Genomic DNA, 22,539 nt, shown 5'->3' with positions numbered 1-22,539 from the left:
ACTTACATTAATGTTACTAGGATTCTTCAGTGAGCTGCAGAAAGTTCACATCTGCAAAAAATATATTTATTTTATATATATTTGCAAATATTCATATATTACATGCACAGATTTGATATTATTGGGATTCTTCAGTGAGCTGCAGAAAGTGTCTGGCTGCACGCTGCAGAGGCAGTGCACAATGGAAGAGGCCAGTGGTTAAAAGTCAGGGGAATGATACTAAACATGTGTCACTCTAGACCAGAGGCCACACTCTCATGAAATAGAGATGATAGCTGTTTTCTCCTTCAAAGGCTCAGTGTGAATCTTTCATTGGACGCTAGGTACAGAGTGCTCTTAACTCTTCAAAGATATGTATTTGCAAGACTGAGAGGCTGAAAACTCATCGCTATGCATTTGCTGCAGGGCACGATGGTGTTTGATGTTCCTTAGCATTTTGGAAAGCAGAAAGCTGAGGCAGGAGGAATGCTGGGTGTGGGAGGTCAACCTTGGACGATGTAGTGCTTTTTGGTCAACCTGTGTTATCATGAGAAACCCAATCTCAAAGTGAACAAACTGACCAGTCATCTAAACAAGCCAGTTGCTCCTTATGCAAAGCTGGAGGGAGGGCTCTTCTGAATGCTGAGCAGGGCAAGTGAGGCATATCATAGACAGTTCCACTGTGAGCACTCACTGTCTAGCAGACCAAAATTCACACACTTTCTGTTTGTTATTTTATTCTAACTTCTTCCACAAGGGTTATAAGAAAGATGACTGTTTTCCTTTAGAGTTAAGGATTCTGAAGACCTGAGGCTGTTGGGTGACCTAACAGGATCCACAAAGAGTGACAGTCAACACGGATGGCTATGGTTCCGGTACTGTTTACTGACCCAGCTCATTGAACATCTTCTGGCTGACGTGATCTTGAAGTAATTATTTAATACCCTTACAATTATTCTATTCTTCTCAGAAAATGAGAATTATTGCTTATCATGTTTTTTTATGAACATTAAGTAAAGCGATAGAGAGCTTGCCTTGCACGAGCCACTGAGAGAACCCATAAAGTTGGGGAGGATCTTTGCTTTGCAGGGCATGAGGAATTGCTCGTGTTGGTCTTACTCCTCCAACATAACATAATTTTATCATAGCTAAGGCACTTTTCTCACTTGTGGTACACAGAGTGGAACTATTTTTCTTATTCTTTCATTGTATTTACAGTGAATTCTTGTATGGTTTCTGAAGGACAATACTTGCCTCTGTCCTTTCAATGAAGACCAACGACAACTCTCAAAGTTCACTATTTCCATGAGCTTCACTTCTCAAATCATTTCAACACCTTGGTTTCCTCAACTCTAAAATGAAGGGCTACTATCCATATTTGAAGGGTTCATATGCATCTCAAATTGCACAAGACTGAACGGGTTGCTCTTCCATGGTATCCTTAGTACACTGCCGTGTGTAGAGTACCACATTATGGAAGATGGAGTAGAGCGCATGACATGAGACCTCATTCCTCACTCATCAACCACCTTTGCTGAGCCACCTGCTCCATCATGAGCATGAGATGGTGCTTTGTGGAAATTTATAACTACAGTAAGCTTGGCTCTTGCTCATCCCAGTTCCTTCAGGCTGCAGGAAAACAGGAGCAATTTCTATGTTAAGTTTAGTACCTTTTAAATATTCAAGGACTCTGATGATAAGAATGCAGCTGGGGAGAATGAAAGGTCTAAGACCGAAACATCATCTTCTGTAGGCTGAGTGGCCTCTGTGTGATTAGAAAGTTTGAACAAAAAGGAGAAACTGTGTTTCTTATTTAGTATTCAACATTTTCACACTCTCATTGCAAATATATCCTGGGTGCTAAGAGATATAGTAAATAAGTTGATTTGGAAATTCAGCAACCTTTATAATGTAAATTATTCATATCATCATGGGTGTCTCCAGCAGAGCATATTTTATCAGTTAAAGCATCTTTTCATTTGTGTTATACAAACAGAGGAGCATATTCTCTTGCTCTTCTTTATTCCCACATTTTGTTCATATAGAACTCCCAAGTTACAGGTGTAAAAATCACTCCCACTGCTGTCCAAAGAATAACTTGGTGAATTTCAAGCATTTGAGAGAGAAAAAGGCAACAAATCTGAGTTTAGAGTTTATCCCGTAAGGCCCATGAGCCTGGCGGTTTTCCACCTTGGTTACATGTGACATGATGCCTTTTGACGCATGGGGCCCTCCATACAAGCCAGGTTCCTGTACTCTCCTTTGAGTTTCTTTGGAAAAAAAAAAACAAATCATTAGGTATGGTGGAAAAGGATTGAAATGCCAAAACCATGTGGGTGTTTCCAGGAATATGATTGTTGTGTATCCTGTACAGAATACTGCTCTACATTCCTAAATGTCTTCTTTGGAGTTTGTTCTCATTTCAAATCCATGCTATGATTCCTATTGTCATGATGCCTTGTTCATTGGTAATAGTTAAGACATATATTGACCATGGAGTATAGGGATTCTTAAAACTATTCATTCTGGAGATGTTAGACTCTAAGTAAAGAGTCCTACCCTAGGCAAGCACAGAAGGAGGCTTCAGAGCAGTGGGCCCTGAAGAGTCAGAATTGGGTTTTAGGCAAGTAGCAGTGCCAAGAGATGAAGGCTCAGAGTGAGCGGTATCAAGATAATATTTTCAAAGTAAGATTCATAGATTGATGCGAAATTGGAAATAATGAAAGATGAATCCTTGGCTTATCATTGTGGCTTTTGCATAGTCTCACTGGAACTCCAGTTCATAGTGATCTCTCTCTCTCTCTGTGATCTCCTATTTACAGCCAGTTTAAGGAGAACAGGTGCACTTTCTTTTAGTTCACATTTGAGTGACTTGCATCTAGTTTTACATATGATGATGGATGCATGAGAATGCATCTTACAAAGCCACCTAGAGTGTGACAGTTTTGTGGTGTGGGAGGCCCTTCTGTCTATGTGTTGCATTATTGGTTAATGAATAAAAAACTGCTTTGGGCCCATAGCAAAGCAGGGCAGAACAGAGCTAGGCAGGGGGATTAAACTGAATGTTGGAAGAAAGAGGGCAGAGTTGAGAGAGAGGTTATGGATCCACCACCAGAGACAAAATGCTGAAACCTTGTAGTCATGTTAGTTAGATTTTCAAGATACATAGAGATATATTTGTTAGATAGGTATTCTTCATATCTTTCAGAGACCTTCAGAATATGGCTTTAAAAATGTTTTAAGAACTTAGGACTTTTCATGACAGTGAGACACATGTGCTCCTGTCAGCACCAATTACTTCAAGAGGATGATGGGCACCAAAGAAACTCCTTATGGTGTTGGTTAGCCATTCAGCAAGAAACTGCTCTTGCCTGGGTTGCTTGATGTTATGCTGTGTGAGCTGGACATGTGGGACCCACAGAGAGATGAATACTGAAGCTGACTGAAGAAGGTGTGATAGTCCTTAGGGGTTCCTGCTTCATGAAAAAAATCTGCCAGACATTCTGCAGGACACATAAGAAAGTGACTGACAAACTGCCAATATAGGGATAGCTGTCTTTGAAATTTCCTGCTTTATGGAAAAGTCTGCTGGATGCTATGGGCCTATAGACTGAAGATGGATGCCCCAATGGTACAGAAGAACTTTGGGTGACTTCCCAGGCAGTGAGATGTCTCTGTCAATTCTAGAGTTCTGAAAGTAACTTACAATGCGTTTCCTGTTTACTTAGGTAATATTATATCCTGCTGGAGTCTTTGGTGGAGTTAAAGAATATATAGTTATAGTTTTTCTTAGTATAATGAAAGATAAAGTAGATATAAATATTATAACTGTAATTCTTGCTTTATACCTTTTTTACATGTAATTTTCTATGTTAAAGTTAAAATTTTCCTTTTTATTTAAACAGAAAAGGGGAAATGGTGTGGGAGGGCCTTCAGTCTATGTATTGCTTTTTCTGGTTAATGAATAAAGAAACTGCTTTGGGCCTATAGGAAAGCAGAACTTAGCTAGTCAGGGCAAACTAAACTGTATGCTGGGAGAAGAAAGATGGAGTCAGGGAGAAGCCATGTAGCCCTGCCAGAGATAGGTGCTGGAACTTTACTTGGTAACCCACAGCCTCGTGGTAAAATATAAAAATACTGGAAATGGGTTAATTCTAGATGTAAGAGCTAGCTAGAAATATGCTTAAGGGATTGGCCAAGCAGTGATTTAAATAATACAGTTTCTGTGTGATTATTTTGGGATTCTGGGTGGCTCGGAAATGAACAAGCAGCCTCCTACAACAGTTTTGTGCTATGAAAAGGTATGGCTTCAATAGAAAGGTGATCTTTCTAGCTAATTCCTTTTTTAAAACTTTTGTAATCACAGGTCAACCCCAAACAAATCATCTTTATTTAACTCCATTTGACATGAAACTTAAGCCCCTTATTGTGTAATACTCAGTTCATTTGCTTTTACCTAGGTATATTTTTTACCCTTATAGGAGTCATAAGAAGAGTTATTATGTTATGGGGCAACAAAGCTTATTCTACTTTCTCAGCAGAGTAATTGGCAATGATGTCTTACTACAAATGTCCAGACCAGTCTTTATCAAATCTATATTATACAATTAATCATTCATTTGTGTGTATGTGTTTGTAGAAAATATTATATTGTTTTCTGAGTGAAATAATAGCCTGGTTTCATTGGAAGTGTCTATTGAGAAAAAAAGGCCTAGACAGATTTTAACATGATACATGTAGGCATGAAAGGCACATGTTTCTTAATCCCAGTTCTTGGAAAGTTGAGGCATAAGCAAGAGTCTGTGACTTAATTCTGTCTCCTCTTACTCTGTAAGAGCCTTTCTCACTCTCTCAACTTCCACCAAAAGGGTGGGAGGGAGAACATGCCTCCCAGTGTTGGTGTGTGTGTGTGTGTGTGTGTGTGTGTGTGTGTGTGTGTGTGTGATATTCACCAGAACAGCAGTTAAAATATGCTTATATATACACACGACCCCAAACACTGACTACTGGATTCTGGAGAAGAACTCACAGTCAGAACAATCTACAGTTTCAAAATATTTCTACTTGAGAAGGGGGTCTCTTTTTCTGATTCATAAAAAAAAAACATACGAACTCTTAGAAACCTTAGAACAAACTCTAATTTAGAGTCCATGATGCTCAAACTTTAGCAAAGACACAGCTGTGATGAATCACATCTTTGGCTCTTGGCATCAAGGATGTGAGCTCAAGTCAGTTGTCAAGGACAGAAGTTTTAGAGCTGAGTCTAGTAGTGCCTCCAAGGAGTCAAGGAGCCATGAAATCTGCTAACAGGCCACTCTTGAGAATCAACAGAGAACAAGTGGACTCATTTTATTTCAGACCGAATTCTTCACTTTTACACCTCTCAATATGTTGTGTGATATAGAGGACTGAATGAGAGCTTTTGGCTGTCTTTTAAAACACTTTCTTCATCCCAGGACTGAGGCAGGTGACCAGAGCTGTTTACTCAAAGGTCATTGCTTGGCTCCTTCTAGAATAAGTTTTATTCATTTGAGCATTTCCATGGTATGCATGGTCTATTCTTGGAATACCTGAGACTGCCTCAGATGCCTCCTATCTTGTCTGTTTTATTTGGTGGTATTCAGCATCACCAGTGTTATGAGGAGCACTGCATAAATTCTACAAGTGAGTAGGAATAGAGCGATGACTCCTTATAAGAAACAAGTCAAACAAAAGGTAGTGTCCTGGTTTTATTTCTGGTGCTGTAATAGAAATACCCCGAGAAAGGGGACAACGTAGGGGAGAAAGGTTCATTTTAGCACACAGTTCAGATTCGAGCCCATTGTTGTATAAAGGTCATAGTAGCAGCCTGAAATGAGTCCACACACAGTCAGGAGCAGAGAGAAATGAATTCATGCATGCTTAATATTCACCTAACCTTTTCTACTCTAGTTCAGGTACCCAAGCTTAGAATTTATGCAGCCCATATTCAGAACGGGTCTTTCTACATCCATTAGTGGAACAAGATAATTCTCTACAAATGTGTCAATAGATAAGCCTGGTCTAGATAATGCTGCATTGAGATACCCTCGATAATAGATGTTACATATTACTTTATATATAAGGACTTCAGAATTATAGTAGCTATTTCTTTTTTATTGGTTGCTGGAATTCTTGTAGTCAAAGTAAACACCATTCTTTAGTAACTTTGCTGGGTATTAGGAGCACTAATATTTATCTGTGACACTTCTATAGTATTCAGGCCACTTTTTACCCTGTGACCCCACTATCTATCTATCTATCTATCTATCTATCTATCTATCTATCTATCTATCATCTATCTATCTATCTGTCATCTATCTATCTATCTATCTATCTATCTATCTATCTATCTATCTATCTGTCATCTATCTATTCTTCCATCTACACATACATGTGCATACATGTATGTGTATATATTTTCATTATCAAATGTCAAAGTTATTTCCATTGTCTTCCACTCTAGGTATAATTTTCTTTTGTTTAGAAAAGTTCTATCTGTAACTGGGGTTGAAGTGTATCGTTAGAGTAACATTTGCCTAGCATGCATGAGACCCTGAGTTCTGTCCCTATCATTGCAAAAGTATCCAAAAAACAAATATAACTCTACATATATATAAGGTAGGTACATCAGATTTCATATATCCTAAAATATATTACTTGAATCTTTCCTTTCAAAGCTGTGTTTCAAGAGGTTTTGCTTCATTAGTGAAAGGTGCCAACTGTTCTTGTATTTGCATTTTATAATCTATTGTTCTGTTTGAGTTTTTTCTTTTAGCTGACATATCCAATGCTCCACTGAATGTATTCTGCCCAGTCTATCTTCTATTTCTCAAATCTCTCCTAATAGTTTTACTTATTTATAGTTGCTTAAACTATTTCACTAGTTTCATAACCCTGACCCCCAACTTATCTAGCCCTACTCACTAGTAACTGATGTTGCCCACTAATCTTAGGAATCTAAAAGTTCTTTGCTGCTTTCAAATTCCCTCCCGACATTCAAGGTCCTTTGCAGTTTGCTCCCTAACCTGCATTCCAAATCTCATCCCCACCTGTTCCTCCCTCCCCTTCATGTCCTTCAAAGCAACCACCCACTTAATTACCAGTCCCCAAACACTAACATAACCGGATTTCAGTGCCTTATTCTCTCGGATGTGTCCTTCTTGACTCCTTCAAGCCCTTATGTTTCCCTAAGGCTCTTCTCAGATATTGCCTTGTGTGTTTCCCTCTGTTTTCTCCCAGCAATGGCCTCCTCCTGAGTCATTCCACTCACTGCTGTTAATGATGTTCCTTCCTCACCCTCTTTGGGTCTTAGTACTGCGTGGCATTTCTCTCCTCAGTTGTGAGCCCCTCAAGGAATTCATCTGAACAGAAGGAAGCAAATATATGAGACATCTTCCAAACCTGATTACTTTTAAGAATAAAACACTATGTAGCGGGGCATCTGTTATATGGCCACATGAAAGTCACTTGCCGTCAGAGCATGCCCTGATTGCCAAACGGTAGCACTCACCTGTCTTTCTCTTGCTTTCAGGATTAGGCAAGTGAAGACGCTGAAAAATCTGAAGAATGTTTCCAAGGAGTGATCTGGCTGTCACTCACTGGGTTCTGAGGAGCATGAGGAAGCTCTTTATAGTGGTTTCTCTCCTGCTGTCCCAAGCAGCTCCTTTGGAAGGCAGAAAGGATAATCAGTTCATCTGGAAAACAGGTAAGACCGTCCTGGCTGTTCACTTGTCCCACAGTCATTTAGGAGATTATTCTTTTCATATTCATGGGGTACTGGAAAATACTCAGAGGGAAAGTAGACTCCTTAATATACAGCTTACATTAAGTTTATTAAAGATTTTTTTATATTTGTTTGTAATTAATTATTTGTGTGTGTGTCAGTGTGTGTGTGTGTGTGTGTGTGTGTGTGTGTGTGTGTGTGTGTGTGTACATGCCTGCAGAGACTACAAGAGCATATTAGATTCCTTGGAGCTTGAGTTTCTGTGGATTGTGAGCTAGTCACCTGGGTGCTGGTAACCCAACTTACATCCTCGGCAAAGGTAGCAAGCACTGTTACCAGCGAAGCTATCTCCCCATCTCCTTGTATTAGATTTTCATTCCTGCTCAATTGCCAACCAAATCAGTGATACTTGTTATCCTTTAGAATTTTTGTGTTGTTCTCAACGACACTTACCTTTTTCATCATTACATTTTCTTCTTTTTTGCCAACTAATTCTCAACTGAGAAATGAAATATGACATCTGAGTGGAGCTGATCTCTTCAACTGAAAAGCTTTGGACCAGTTTTCTGTGTGTCTTTCTTTCGGGGTTAAAACTAGGTAGCTCTTTATTGTTAAGTATCCTCTAGTACAGATTATTCACATGTGGGCTTGAGGGCATGAAGAATTACCTAACTTGGGCTGGAGAGATGATGCAGCGATTAAGAGGTCTTGCTGCTCTTGCAGAGGACCCAGGTTCAGTCCCCTCTCCCATTTCATGTGGCTCACAACCTGCTCCAGCTCCAGGGGATCTACTATTTCTCTGACCTCCAGAGGCACCCACATGTACACATATACACAAAATTTTTTAAAAAATCTTAAAAAGAATTATCTGAACACCTTTATTTATGTGTGGTAACTGCAGAGTCTCCTTGCTGTGTTTAGAAACCCTTTGCTATCTTGTGTACAGCTCCTTATGCATTTCTATGGAAGAATTGATTTCAGGTTTTAAAGTTTATGTATAACTTATACTCTCTAACTGTATCCTTAATTTGCCCATGTAAAAGATTTGTTCATCTTTATTTTCACCTATAATAATTTATTAGCTTAAATTATGAAACCCAAACATAAGGTTGTTACTCTCATATGACTCTTTGTATCTCTTATGCTTTCTTTGTTATGAATTTTAATTTTCTTTAAGTTTCACAATCAGATCATTTATGATATTTATTACTGTTTCAAGAGTCCATTCTTGCAAGTATAGATAACTTATACACTTAATATCTTGGTAGGGAAATGTGGTGGTGGAAATGATCTATGGTCCTCAGAGAGTTTTCATTTTGGTCCCATCATCTGTAAATTAAATAGACTGTGAACATATTGTCACCATGGAAATATGTATAAAAGTGATATTCATAATATTTAAATGACTTTGCAAAAATGAAAGTGAATTATGTTTTAAAGTATATTAAGTAAAATATCCCAGTGCCATTAGAGATACAGTCTGGAGAAAAGTTAATTGCATTAAAACATCTATAAATTAATTTAATTGTAGGATCCAATACTACATTAGTGATTTGTGTTTTCTCCCCACACACAGTAAGTAGTACTGCTAAGTTTTAGAGATAGTTTTTAAATCAATATTGCATTTCTGTAAAGGGGGATATATTGTTTAATCACAAAAGTCAAATGTTTTGTAGGGGTGGGGTATGTGTGGGGAAACCAGAGATCAGCTTAATTTCTTATTGGCCTAGAACTCACCAATGAGATAGGGCAACTACCAGTATGTTCTAGGAATCTTCCCATTTCTGCCCCCCAGTCTTGGGATTGTTAATGTGTGTCACTATGCCTGATCTTTCTGGCTTCTGGGGAATGAAGCTCCTGACCATGGCCCATACTTCACCAAAAGAGCCATCTCCCCAGTCCACACAAGACAAACATTTCATCAATCCAAACTTTATCTGGCTACCTCACTGTCTGATGCTCTCTGAGAAATGCAATTAAAATGGAAAGTAGCAAATCTGGAGCATTAATGAGACGTGTTCGGAAAATGAGCTCATTTAGAAGGAAATTTATGTATGTGTTTTCTAACTGTAAGCAGTTGAGTTTCTGGGGAGGGAAATCTCTCCAGAAGATACAATGCATTGCTCAAAGTAGACATGGAAGTGGATGCTTCCATCTTCCGCAGGGACTGCTGCTCCTCCCTTCCTACACTGGTGGTTCTCAACCTTTCCGTGCTGTGATGTTTGATACAGTTCCTCACATGGTGGTGACCCCCAACCATAACATTACTTTCACTGCTAATTCATAACTATAAGCTTGCTACTCTTATAAACTGTAATAAAAATAAATATCTGCGTTTTTTGATGGTCATAGGTGACTCCCATGAAAGGGTTGTTCAATCACTGTTCTATTACTAAAGTGCTATTATATGACCATCAACTTTAAAAGCAGAAGAATCTCAACAGTGAAAAATCAAAAGCAAATCTCTAGACCATGTAACCCACATCCACCTCTTTTGTAAGCTTCCAAAAATGTCCCTGTGTAAATATATATGGTTTCATACAACTGAATCGTTACAATTTTGTAGCTACACTTCATCATACCATGATGTCTTGAAGATATTACATACTAGGTTGCACATAGCAGTCTTATGTTTTAAAGGTTGTGGAGTATTCTTTCTTATTCTTATTTAATTGCTTGGCATCTCAATGACTTCTATTCTTTGCTATTATACATAATGCTGATGTGAATAAAGTATTATTGTAAAGTTAAGCAATAAGTTGTCTTTAGAAGTCATCACATCTTGTGGAACAATTTGGGGTCATAACATTTAAAGTTTCCTTTAACACTTTGTGTCTGTTGCACACACACACACATGAACTTATATTTCATATGAAAAACTTTTGTTCTTGCAATTGATTACATGTTATCATATCTATGAACACAGATGGATCCAGGTCTGATGTAATCTAGAATTTGAACAAATTTCCTGAAGATGCAGATAAACATTTTACACCAGAAACCTGAAAATTATCTTTCTGGTTTATATTGGATTCTATCCACTTAAACTTCTTGCCAATCTCACTGTTTTCTCCCTAATCAAAAGGTTAAGTGTCAGTTAACTTCATCTAACTCAGAGCCATTTCTAGGTAAGTCTATGCCTTGGAAATCCACTGGATTGATGATATAGAGGATCATGCTATGTTGTTAAGGATTGCTGTACCAAGGGAGCCTGGGAAGTTGCTGGTTGTGGAGTCACTGATCTGCCAACACTTCCCAGCACCTGCCCTCAACCATAAGGACATTAGGTCTATATTAAGTGTCAGGCAGCCCATCACCCAGGCCTGAGGAAGGATCCTTCTATCAGGAGGACCAGATAAGAATTAAACTTGCTTATTGTTTTAAGTTTGAATCTATAGCTATTTGTAAGTACCTGCTTTGTTAAGGAAGGGTGGGACCAAAGTCTCTGAAGTCATAAGAAATACTTATTTCATGCATTCTTGGTAGTGGTTTTGAGAAGTGTGCTCATTCCATGAATATTTTCTGGGTCCTATGTTCTAGGCAGTGTTACAAGGACATAAGATACATAAAAATTGAGAATAAACCAAATTACCAGTTCTCAGAAATAGCAGTTAGAAACTATGTGATATGGTAAGAAATGGTGGGAAGGAAAACATTACAGGGAGATGGGGTCCGGGAGCTGGAGGAGGCTGCTGTTGGAAGGCTTCACTGAGAAAGTGGCTCTGTATAAAAGACCTAGGGTAAGTGAAAGCCATGGCTATGGGAATGAGGAAAGGCAAGACTAGACGGCAAATGTGGGTGCCAAGGCAGAAACGCAGGGTGCTGCTCTGTAAGAACTAGGGAGGACCTGGATATGATAGTCTTCACCTTTAACCCTAGACTCAGGAGACAAAGACAGGTGGATCTCCTGAGTTCAAGGCCATATTGGCCTACATAGTGAGTCTCTAGCCAGCCAAGGTAACACAGTGGCATCCTATCCCAAAGAAACAAAACCAGGTCCAGGGAGGAAACAAGTTTTGGGGCAGACAATACCGGGAGAGTGACAGGAACCCAGGGCAAAAGGGTTGTAGGACCATGTCCTCATCTGTCACAGTTGTGATGCTGGGTGAAACAGAAAGATGTCAGAGTTCATAGAACCATGACATGAGCTGAAATTCTTCCCAGTAAGAGCTGAGTGAGATCATTTCGGGAAGCTGAGAGGAAAGGCAGGTCATGGAGACTGGGTAGATGGTGCTGGGGACAGAGAGTGAGCACAGCAGCTTGCACCAAAGTCACAGAAGCGAAGCTGCTGTGAAGAGGTTGAATGAAAAATATGCATAAGAGCAGACTTAAGTACATAAGACATGTTGAGGTCTGGCGTGTCTAGTGGCAGAGAGATTTAAGAATGGACTTGCATTATTTAAGGACAGATTTATCTAATCATCAAGCATTATTTCGATGATGTCTTGAGACATTTTGGCTTGTTGCAGATGGAGAGTATTACCTGCATCCGGGGATACAGCTAAACATTCTGAGGTGATCAAGGAAACACCCACCCCTGAACAAAATATCAGGCCTTAAAACTATCATTAGGGCCTAGGTTGAAAAGCCTGGACTTAAGGTAGAGCCATTGGAGTGGTGTCTTAGTGTTCTGTTGCCATGACAAAACAAAATGGCCAAGTCAACTTATAAAGAAAGCATTTAAGCAGGGGCTCATGGTTCCAGAAGGTCAGAGTCCATGGCCATCATACTGGGGAAGAATGCGAGTAGGCAGGAAAGAATGGTGCTGAAGTAGTAGCTAAGAGCTTATGTTGATACAGAAATGTAAGGCACAGAGAAAGAGAGCTAACTGGTAATATCATTGGCTTTTAAAACTTCAAAGCCCACCCCCAGCAACACATCCTTTCCAATGAAGACTCGGCCCTATCTTTTCAATCAGTTCCATCAACTGGGGACCAATGAGCCTTTGAGGGCTGTTCGCATCAAACCCGGGACAGGGAGAAGGAGAAACACAAGGGAGATTCTGACTTGTTGAGTGAAGTGACTCGGGCTGTGTGGCTGAGGTGGCCCCATGAAACTGTCACTTTAGTGCTGGCCATTGAGAGCCTGAAGATTTGAGTTCAGTCCACAGAACCCACGTGATGGAAGAAAGAAAATGACTAGCTCACAAAAGCTGTCCTCTCTCCTTCACATGTGAGCAGTGGCCTCTCTCTCTCGTCTGTCTGTCTCTCTTTCTCTTTGTCTCTCTCTTTCTAGCACACACACACTAAATAAGTAAATAAATAAAAATTTAAAAGGGAAATTAAGTCATTTCTCCTGTTCTGTAGAGGAAACAGAGAGTGAGCCGTGAGGTGCTTAATATGGGCCACACTTACATTTTGATCTTGTATGAAATTCGTACTTAGGTATCAGTCACAAAGTTGGCTCTGCACAATCTGAGCACAGGAGAGAGACGGTGGATATTCAGCAGGAAAGAGGTTGGAATAAAGCATAGCTATAGAGATGCAGATCTGCACTCAGAATTTGTGATCCTGAATATGTAGAGAATAACATTTTGATTACATCCTTCGGGAGCCAAATGACATTAAAAAATCACGGTGCTAAAATGCACGTAACATAAACTTTACCATTTTAGCAGATTTAAAGGTGTAAAATTCGGTGAGATTTAGCACACTCATGCAGAGCTGGAGCCTTCACAGATACCTTGTTCCAGAGCGTTTTCACTAGCCAAAATCACATTTTACAAGTGAGCTTATAAAAAGATAGCAAAATAAATTTGGTTCTTGATAATAAAATTTGAAAGAAAAAAAAACAAGCTCTGTGGTTATTTCTTCATGATCATGTTTAAAGAATTGTTAGTTTTCGTCAACATGTAATGAGCCCTGTTAGCAGTGTAAATTACACTAGCATGGTGTTCTGTCCACAGGGAGGCACCCCAAATCCCAAGTGTCTATCGGGGAGCGTTATTTTCCTTCTCTGAGCCTCAATTATTGATCTTTAAAAGAGGACATCAACCTTTTTGTAGGATCATTTTGAAAAAATAAGATGAAATATATATTGAAAACGGGCTGCTCAATGTGAGCTACTGTTCCTGTTTCTGTCTTTGTCTCTTTTACATTTTTTTTTAACAGACACATAATGCGTATGTGTTTGTGTGGTTGTAGCCTAGTTCTGAAGTCACAGGTAGTTGTGAGTCACTTGGCATGAGTTTTGCGAACCAAGCTGGGGTCTTCTGCACTCTTAACCGTGAAGCATCTTCTCAGCCCCCATTTCCGTCATTGTTGTCTAATAGTATCATGCTTGCTGGATCTGTGTTTCTGTGTTTTTAAGTTTTTATGTAATGTACTTCTTAAATCATGTAAAATAAGGACTGTTTGACAATTACATGCATTTTATTAAGAAGTGATCTTACTGATTTGAGGTTTAAATTTGTCCTCATATTAGGCTTTCAGAAAGTTTTAATTTCAACACTTACATGATAAATGTGAGAGTAATGATCTCCGTTCTATGAGCAAAGTAAATAAAACAGAATTATTTACTTGGAATAAAATTACATTATGTCAATGATATTGCAGAAGAACAAAACATCTTATCTATGTTCACAGTTAGCCATAGTCTAAACAATATTATCTGCACTAAAATATTATAAGGAAAATTGCATTATATATATTGCAAACATACATCCTAAACTTCAAGAGTCTTAGAGAAAACAAAATGTTCTTAGAAGAGAGATTTTGTTATAGTAGCTGTTAGAAATCCATAAAATATTTCCTCTGTGAATTAGATTAAATTCAAATCATTTTAATTACTTCTGTGGACATTAGATCATCTAAGGAGCATGTATTTAATAGACCCTTGGTAGTGTTACTCCTGAAATATCAGAAAACCCTGGCATATATAGCATGGATTTTACTGCTAAAAGTTATAATTACTTGTCCTTAAAGACCTCAAGCACTAATTTTATAATGCTCCCAAGTGGTAAGAAAAAAAAATCCGTATTATGTAACAAAACAAATTAGCCTGCTTTTTCTTTCTAAATAGAACTAAAGTGTAGACTTCATTGCAAGAGGAGATTTTACTGTTCTTATGTAGCCCAGGTAACTAGGATATACATAACTAAGTGTTGGATAAGTTATATTCCGCCTTAAGTGAAATGAGGGATACTCTGTGTGTGTGTGTGTGTGTGTGTGTGTGTGTGTGTGTGTGTGTGTGTGTGTGGTACTGGTGTGAATCTGTATGAGTGCATATTTTCCTTTCAATGTGATTTCTGATCATGTTCTGTAAAGGTGTTTAAGAGACAAAATAGATATGCGTGGCCTTTAGGTGCAGCTGGAGTTCTCAGCATGAGGGAGGGACTTTAAGTGCCTTGTTGCCCAAATGGAGTCCATTGTTGTAGCTTGTCTGTGTCAATTCTTTACAGAAAAAAATAAATCTAATATTTACCTCTACATTTCTGTTTGTCTCTGTCCCTCCCTTCTATTCTTCCTCATCCCTTTCTCTCTCCTGCCACTGTCTCTGTCTTTAGAACAGAGTCTGGCTACATAGCTAAGACAGATCTCAAAGTTTTAGCAATTCTTCTGCCTCAGCCGACTGAGCAGAGACTTACAGGCGTTCACCAAGTCTCCTAACCACCTCCCTGTTTCCAAGTAGCACACTCCTTATCGTTAGCTTTTGGTTTATTTGCACCTGATTCCAGCCATGCATTGGATCCAAGGCCAGTGAAGGACGCCTCTCTGATCTTCCTTCTGGTTTCTTCCTTACTGCAATCCTTCTGAGCATTTTTATTAGGTCAGTTCATCCAATGGTTATTTTGTATGTTGACTCTCTCTGTTGAACCCAGCGCTGTAGTGCATGTCATTCGCTATTGTTTAGCTCTTTATGAATAAATGAAAAGCTGCTTCCGATGTGTTTTTTTTTTTGCCTCATTTTCCTGAGGTCTACCACTGCTTTCCTCCTAATGCTTCACTTACTCAATGGGGCCCAGCAACGAGGCTCAAACCTAAAGACTCATTGGCATTCTCTCTACTTTGAATGTCTTTCCACAGCCTCCACCCATGATTCACTTGAAGTACAGCAAAGATCTGAACAGTGAGTGCATCTTCATCCCTGCTTCTTGAATGCCTGACTCACTCTTCTGGTTCCCTGCTTGCTTTATTTCAAGGTCTAAAGTTATCCTCTAGTATCACTCAGAGGGTTATGTTGGCAGGCATTTTTCAAATCCTTTCATATCAGAAAGGGTCTCTGTGCTGGTCATATACTGGAACAATAGCTTGTGTGATAGATAGGTTTATCAGGTGGGTACAAACCAGGGTCATCTGGGAAGAGAGGATCTCAGATGAGAAAATACCTCTATCAGATTGGCCTGTACGTCTGTGGAGCAGTTTGTAATTAATGATTGATGTGAGAGGGCTCAGCCAACTGTAGGCAATGCCATCTCTTGGCGGGTGGTCCTTAGTGGGTATATATATATATATACACACACACATATATATACATACATATATATATAACTGTGGACCATATATATGTGTGGTGTCTTAGAGATGTGCACATATATATATATACACATATATAACAAGCTTAGATATGTATATATACATACATACATATACATACATACATACATACACACATGCGTGCACACACACAAATGTATATATGAGCAAATTGCCTTCTTGGTAGATTTTGATGGGAGAAATAAGTCAATTAAACCCTCCATTCCCAAGTCAGTTTTAGTCTGTATTTTCTGACAGCATAAGAAGTCCACTAGGGAATAGTGAGTGTACAGGTCAAGATTAATAGGCGTTCTCTGTCAAAATGTCCGGTATTGAAGCTGCTGTGTTTTATTGCTCCCAATGCTGAGACTGTAGACATTGATGCCACTGAGACCTCCTTTTGGTGCAGTCCTATCTATTTGCTTACTCTTTCCAACATCTTTACCGGTGGCTTTCTAAAACTGCATGATGATGGCCTTAGAGATGAGCCTGTTTTCCATAGTGTTCTCTTTGACATCAACCATATGTTTGTGTGTGTGCGCGCGCACACCATGCTACATTCATGTTCTAGGGTTCTGAACCTTTCACAGATGTATGTATTACTGGCGATTGAACCTAGGGTCTTGCCAACACCAGGCAAGCATACTTGAATGAAGCTGCAACCCCAGCTCCTTTTTCAGTTTCTTTTCAATTTGGAGACACAGGCGCGCTTAGTTGCCTAGAGTGGCTTTAAACGCAGCCTGTAGCCCAGGCAAGGCCTGAAGTGCTGTCTACCTGTCTCACCCTCCTGAGTACCTGAGATTACAAGCTTGTGTCTCTTGGCCTGCTTCTTTTCAGTGTTTTAACATTCCAGATATTGTGCTTATTCTAAAAGTTTTAAACTGCCTGAGTTTCATAAGCACAATACCTTTCTGTTGAGAGGATTCTTATCCTACTTTGATTGCCTGTGTTCCATACACCACTTATCTCTTCTCCAAGTCCCCATTCCTACATCATTCATTCATTCATTCATTCATTCATTATTTGTGGCTCCTGAGGTGTGCAGCCCTTAACTCTCTTTGCTGGTTGCCTATTTATTCAGTCTCTCACATTCATACAAGCAGTCTCTTTAGACAATTAATTGTTCTCTGTTTTGATCAGTTCTTTTTTTTTTTTTTTGATCAGTTCTTGAAGTTTATGGCCAGGACTTCTAAACTGATGAGCTGGCATTGTCGCTGAAAATGAGTTCTTTAAAAATCCAAACCCAGTCATAATTAAAGACCTTTACTCTGGGAATGTGTCATTGAAAGTGACATCTGAGGGATAGCAATAGAGATGTTCCCAAATAAACTGTCTTGGAAACCACAGGTTCTCATTTATCTCTTGTGTGAAGATCACACAGCTTGTGGTCCCCACTGACGTAAGGCTTTGCTGGTCTGTTTACTCAGCCATGTATGTTTTTATTTTGTCTTAAGAAATTTATTTTCCTCTCTTTATCCAAGCCACACCAGGGGTTCCATATAAGTGACACACAGATTATAATCATGTCCCAATTCTCTGTTATATAAATTCACCCAAAGATAGTAGCTTACAACAGTAGCATTAATTTTGTTCACACATTGAGGTTCTGTTTGGCTGGTGTTCTGGACAGGTGTCAGGGACCTGGGTTATCTGGGAGGACTGCTTACCAAATAGCCTATGAAGACTCAGGTAGCCGTGGTTGGGAGAGCTGGGGAGACTTCAGTATCTCTGCTTCCTGTTTGATCTCTTCACACAGAATCTTACGGAAATGGAGGATTATAATCCCATGACTGCAGGCAAACCTCCATGGAGAAATGTGAAGAGGTATAGAGTTTGTTCCAACTGAGCCTGGAAGTCAAGTTTTCTCACCGTTACTATGTTCCACCAGTGAGACATATCTCTAAGACACCTGTGCTCTATCTCTTGATAAAAATGGCAAAATATCCCCAGGGTGTGTGTGTGTGCATGTGTGCGTGTGTGTGTGTGTGTGTGTTCATGTGGATTTGCAAACACTTGGAGGCCAGGAGATAACTCAGCTGACCTTCCTCAGGCCTTGTCCACTGTTTTTATTAAGACGTGGTCTCTTCACTGGCCTGAAACTTGCCACACAGGCTAAGGCTGCCTGGTCAGTGGACTCTGGCGATTGTCCTCTCTCCGACTTCTCAGGACTGAGATTACAAGCATATGTCACCACACTTGACTGATTTTGTTTATTGGTCTGTTAATTGTTTCCTTGCATGGGTTCTGGGGCTCAAATTCAGATCCTTGGGTACTTTAGTGCCTGAGATATCTTTCCAGCTCCTTAGACAGGCTTTTAAACCATCTTTACCATCAGTTCTGTTCCCATTAGTTAGTGAGATGGGATACTAGCTTGTATTCCTAGACACGATGCCTAGCCCTTTAAGGATGCTCCCAGCTGATTACAGTGAGCAGGCTTTGTCCAAGAGCTACTTGTTTTCTCTTGAAACAAACCCTCCTTACACTGTGCCCCTAGAAAAGGGCCATAGGGGCCTCGGGAGAGGGACCTCAGCTTTACTCCTCCTCCTTCTTCTGAGTGGGGTGCCCAAATCTTGTCTTCTATTTTGTTTGCTTAGCTCAGGAATGTTCTCTTGAGAAGTTGAATATTGTCATTTTCCTGTGGATATTGGACAAAGGACAGAGAAAAGAGCCAAGAGGTGTAACATGAGGACCGGCTTGTTGGGGTTTCTGTCCCGCCCAGTACCCCACAACCGGCAAGTCCCAAAGAAAATCTCATAGAGTCTACATTAGGTTATAAACTGATTGGCCCATTAGCTGAGTCTTCTTATTAACTAATTCTTATATCTTAGGGTAACCCATAATTCTTGTCTGTGTTAGCCATGTGACTCAGTACCTTCCCCAGCTGTCAGCTCACATGTTGCTTCTTCAGTGATCTGGACAGGAATGGTGGAGGGAGCTTCCTGTTTCCCAGAATACTCCTGTTCTCATTGCATCACCTCTACTTCCTGTCTTGTTTTCCTGCCTATACTTCCTGCCTGGCCAATCAGCATTTATTTAAAATATGATTGACAGATTGCAGACAATTCTCCCACACCAAAGAGGCCAATTCATTCCATTTATGGACTTTTAATTAGTGTTCATTTGGAGACACAAGCATACTTCTTCTGCCGTGCCTCTAGTCCCCAAGCCTTTGCCGGGTCTGCACACATAAATGTGCATTTGTTTGTCTGCATTCTCTTCCATGTAGTGTCAGTCTCCACCTTCTCTGTGTCAAGAGGCTTAGGGCCCTGTCTCTGTTCTACACCTTCCAGGTCTACATTCCAGGTTCCCCACTGTGATGTATGTTACTATACTTTCCTATCATTTCAGTGAAGTCAGAAAAGGACTTGGAAACATGCTCACATCAAGCTCCTCCCTTTCGCCCTCCTAATGAGAAGTTTTCCCATCCACCATTGATCTCCCCTCCTCAGGCTGATAGTGCGGAATGTAGAGCAGTTAAATTGGGTTAATCTTATGGTAACTGATTCAGTTATTTACCTTGAGGTTTTATTACAAAATATGCTAGTAGCTGAATCAACTGACCAACAATCCTTGCCCAAGTTAAAATGTAAAACCAACCAAACAACAAAACCTGAAACAAAACTGGGACTAGGGAAATAGAGGAGATAGATTAGTTCCGGAATCTGCTTGAGAACCCAGCTGTGGAGGCATGTGTCCTTTTAGCACTGAGGAAGAAGAGATAGGCGTGTCCCTGGAGGTTGCTGTCTTGTCAGCCAAGTGTAATTGGTGAATTTCAGGCCAGTGAGAGACCTTGTCTTAAAATATAAGGATAATGGTTCCTGAGGAATAACACCATAGGTCGACTTTTGGTTGCCCCCGTGAGTGCATGGGTGTGCACGCACGCATGTGTACACATACACACACACACACACACACACACATAAACACACACACACACGATCATAAAGTTATACAATTGTCCACATCCAAACATTACTTTTTAAAAATCCAGTTACAGTGTTTATTGCCTTGAATGTCTGGGTATATGCTGTAGTGAGTTATTGGATTGGTAACTAATAAAGAAAAAGTGCCTTCCTGGTAGTTAGCTTATCAATGGAGTAATTTCTGCATGACATCTGGCAATATCTCCCTTCTCTGTGGAAGACTTTGATATTTTAGTTTGAATTGTGATTTAGAAATAGAGATTCTTATATGAAATGAACAGGAGGCAAAATTCAAACAAGTCAGACATCAAAGTAAGTCTATGGCATGACTAAAGACGGAATATTCAGCAGTCTGAATGCTTGAAGCAAGTTTATTGAAAGTTTACCTTTAAATAAAACTTAGCAAGTCTTAGTTGGAGACCAGATCCCCAAACCCATAACGCTGAGTGCGCATGGTAGCCTACCTATGATTTCAGAACTCAAAGGGAGAGAAAGGACATCCTGAAGCAAGCTGGACAGCTATACTAGCCTTAGGGTTATGCCCTGGGTGCAACTGAGACACTTTGCTTCCAATAGTAAGATGGAGGTCAGTTGAGATGCATGAAGTTCCACACCCACACGTGTGCACCCTCTCATGCACATGCTCAACCATACACATATGCTCCCAGCCCACATACAAGTGAACACACACCCTCCCATCTACACACACACACAAATGATTGCCTTTTGTACTCTTCCTGGTTCTGAGTGTGAGTGTTATAAAGGTCACCAATCTAGATGGTAGTCAAAAGTCTATCTGTAGGTGACTTTGTCTCAATTCATATCATCCATGATGTTATTTGAACATCTCAGTAGAGTTCCTAAAATATTGTAGCTATAGATGACATCTAAACAATTCACACTAGTGCTGTTGATTATACCTGAGACTAAGAGAAATAAATGTAGACATTTAATACTACTCTAGTTGCTATTGTATTGCAAAAATATGTACTGTTAAAAACATGTTTTCCTAGCAAAATATGACCATGAATTAAACAGTTCATTCTGCTGTTCCCCCCCTAATATTTTAACTGTGAATTATGCAGGTAACCTGTGATGTTATTGTTTCCATACACTGATCATCTCCCCTCAAAAATAATACAATAAAAATTGGTTTTGAAAATTAGAGCTATATAAAAATTGACTTTATTCATGAATACATGTTGATATGAAAGTAATACTATAACTAGTGAGAACAACATGGATTATTTTTGTTTGTGGATTTTTTTCCTTGGGGTTAGTAACTTTTTAATTGAATGCAGCTGCTCATAGATTTCTTTTGCTAAGTATTCTCTGTGTTAGAAGAGATTTTTTTTAAAGATGGAGTTTTGAGGTTTAATTACTTAGCTACATAGGTACAGAATTATATTTCGTTTCCAAATGCTGACTCTTGTGAATTATAGAGCAGGTGCTACTGCGCACTAAGGTAGAAGAGGGCTCAGAACATGGGTCTAGAAGCCGCACTGAAAGGTTGCGGCTCTATGCTATGTGAGGCCTCAGCTTCTGGCCTCTACCTCATTAGCAAGCTGACAGGAATGAAAACTCTGAGAAAGAAGCTCGCACTCCGTAATGAACTGGCTTTCCTGTGATTGAAGTTAGTATTGCATACTAATGTCATACTGAGTGCTTAAATAATGCTACTTTATCCCTTTCTAATGAGGGTTACCTCGGGAGACCATCTGGGTCTTTTAACTCTGGTGTGCAGAACATAACGTAGTTGTGATAAATAGGCTGCACGTAATAATGAGTATGATTTCTCTACAAAGACAGATGTTGGTTCTCTGTGCTTTCTAGCTTGTAGTCCATAAGAAGATTTTCAAAATGACCCATCTTTTTGCATGTGTCTAGTGGCATTATTCACATGCTTGAACTGTTTCAAAGACTGGAACTCTCGCATGTCCTCCTGGCCCTCTCTTAATAGAGCTCTATTTGATTGGTTTCAGACAAGAGGAGTAGAACTCGGGGAGTCTACAGAAGGCAATAACCAGGTTGAGTATGGCCACTGACTTTCTTAGGGCTGATTTTTTGTGGCCTGTTGGGGGGAACCTGGGCTTGGGATCGGATGGTCCCTCAGGACTGACTTCCTCCATCTTCAGTCTTTAAGTGAGGAAGCCCTAAAGCCTAAGTGGCATCTGTATATTTTGCACACAGTTCACAATCACTGTATTTATGAGCACCCTCTCTTTTAGTGTTCCAACATGGTCCTTCCTCAGAAGAACTTTAGGATACTCCATGTAGGACAAGGATCCAGGGATGGCTCGTTTTGATTTGTCAGCTCGCAACAGCATGGGGCCACCAGAGAAGAACACCTGGGGGGGGGCTCTAGAGAGGACAAGTTGGCCTGTGGATGTGTCTGTGGGGGGTTGTTTTGTTTGTTAAT

The 22,539-nt window shown here is 39.8% G+C and overlaps 1 protein-coding gene across 1 annotated transcript in view; it reads left to right on the top strand.

The window, feature by feature from the left end:
- Positions 1–22,539, top strand: part of Thsd7b (thrombospondin type 1 domain containing 7B) — an 878,050-nt gene that overhangs the window by 146,670 nt on the left and 708,841 nt on the right. The window contains exon 2 of the mRNA XM_048430634.3: positions 7,532–7,705. Coding sequence (XP_048286591.3) covers positions 7,567–7,705 — 139 coding nt within the window. The 5' untranslated portion in view covers positions 7,532–7,566. The remainder of the gene's footprint in view (positions 1–7,531; positions 7,706–22,539) is intronic.

This window comes from Myodes glareolus, chromosome 5, assembly GCF_982192425.1.
Source record: "Myodes glareolus chromosome 5, mMyoGla1.1, whole genome shotgun sequence".
Taxonomy (NCBI): domain Eukaryota; kingdom Metazoa; phylum Chordata; class Mammalia; order Rodentia; family Cricetidae; genus Myodes; species Myodes glareolus.
The sequence above is the reverse complement of the archived record's forward strand: the minus strand, read 5'-3'. Positions and strand labels throughout refer to the sequence as shown.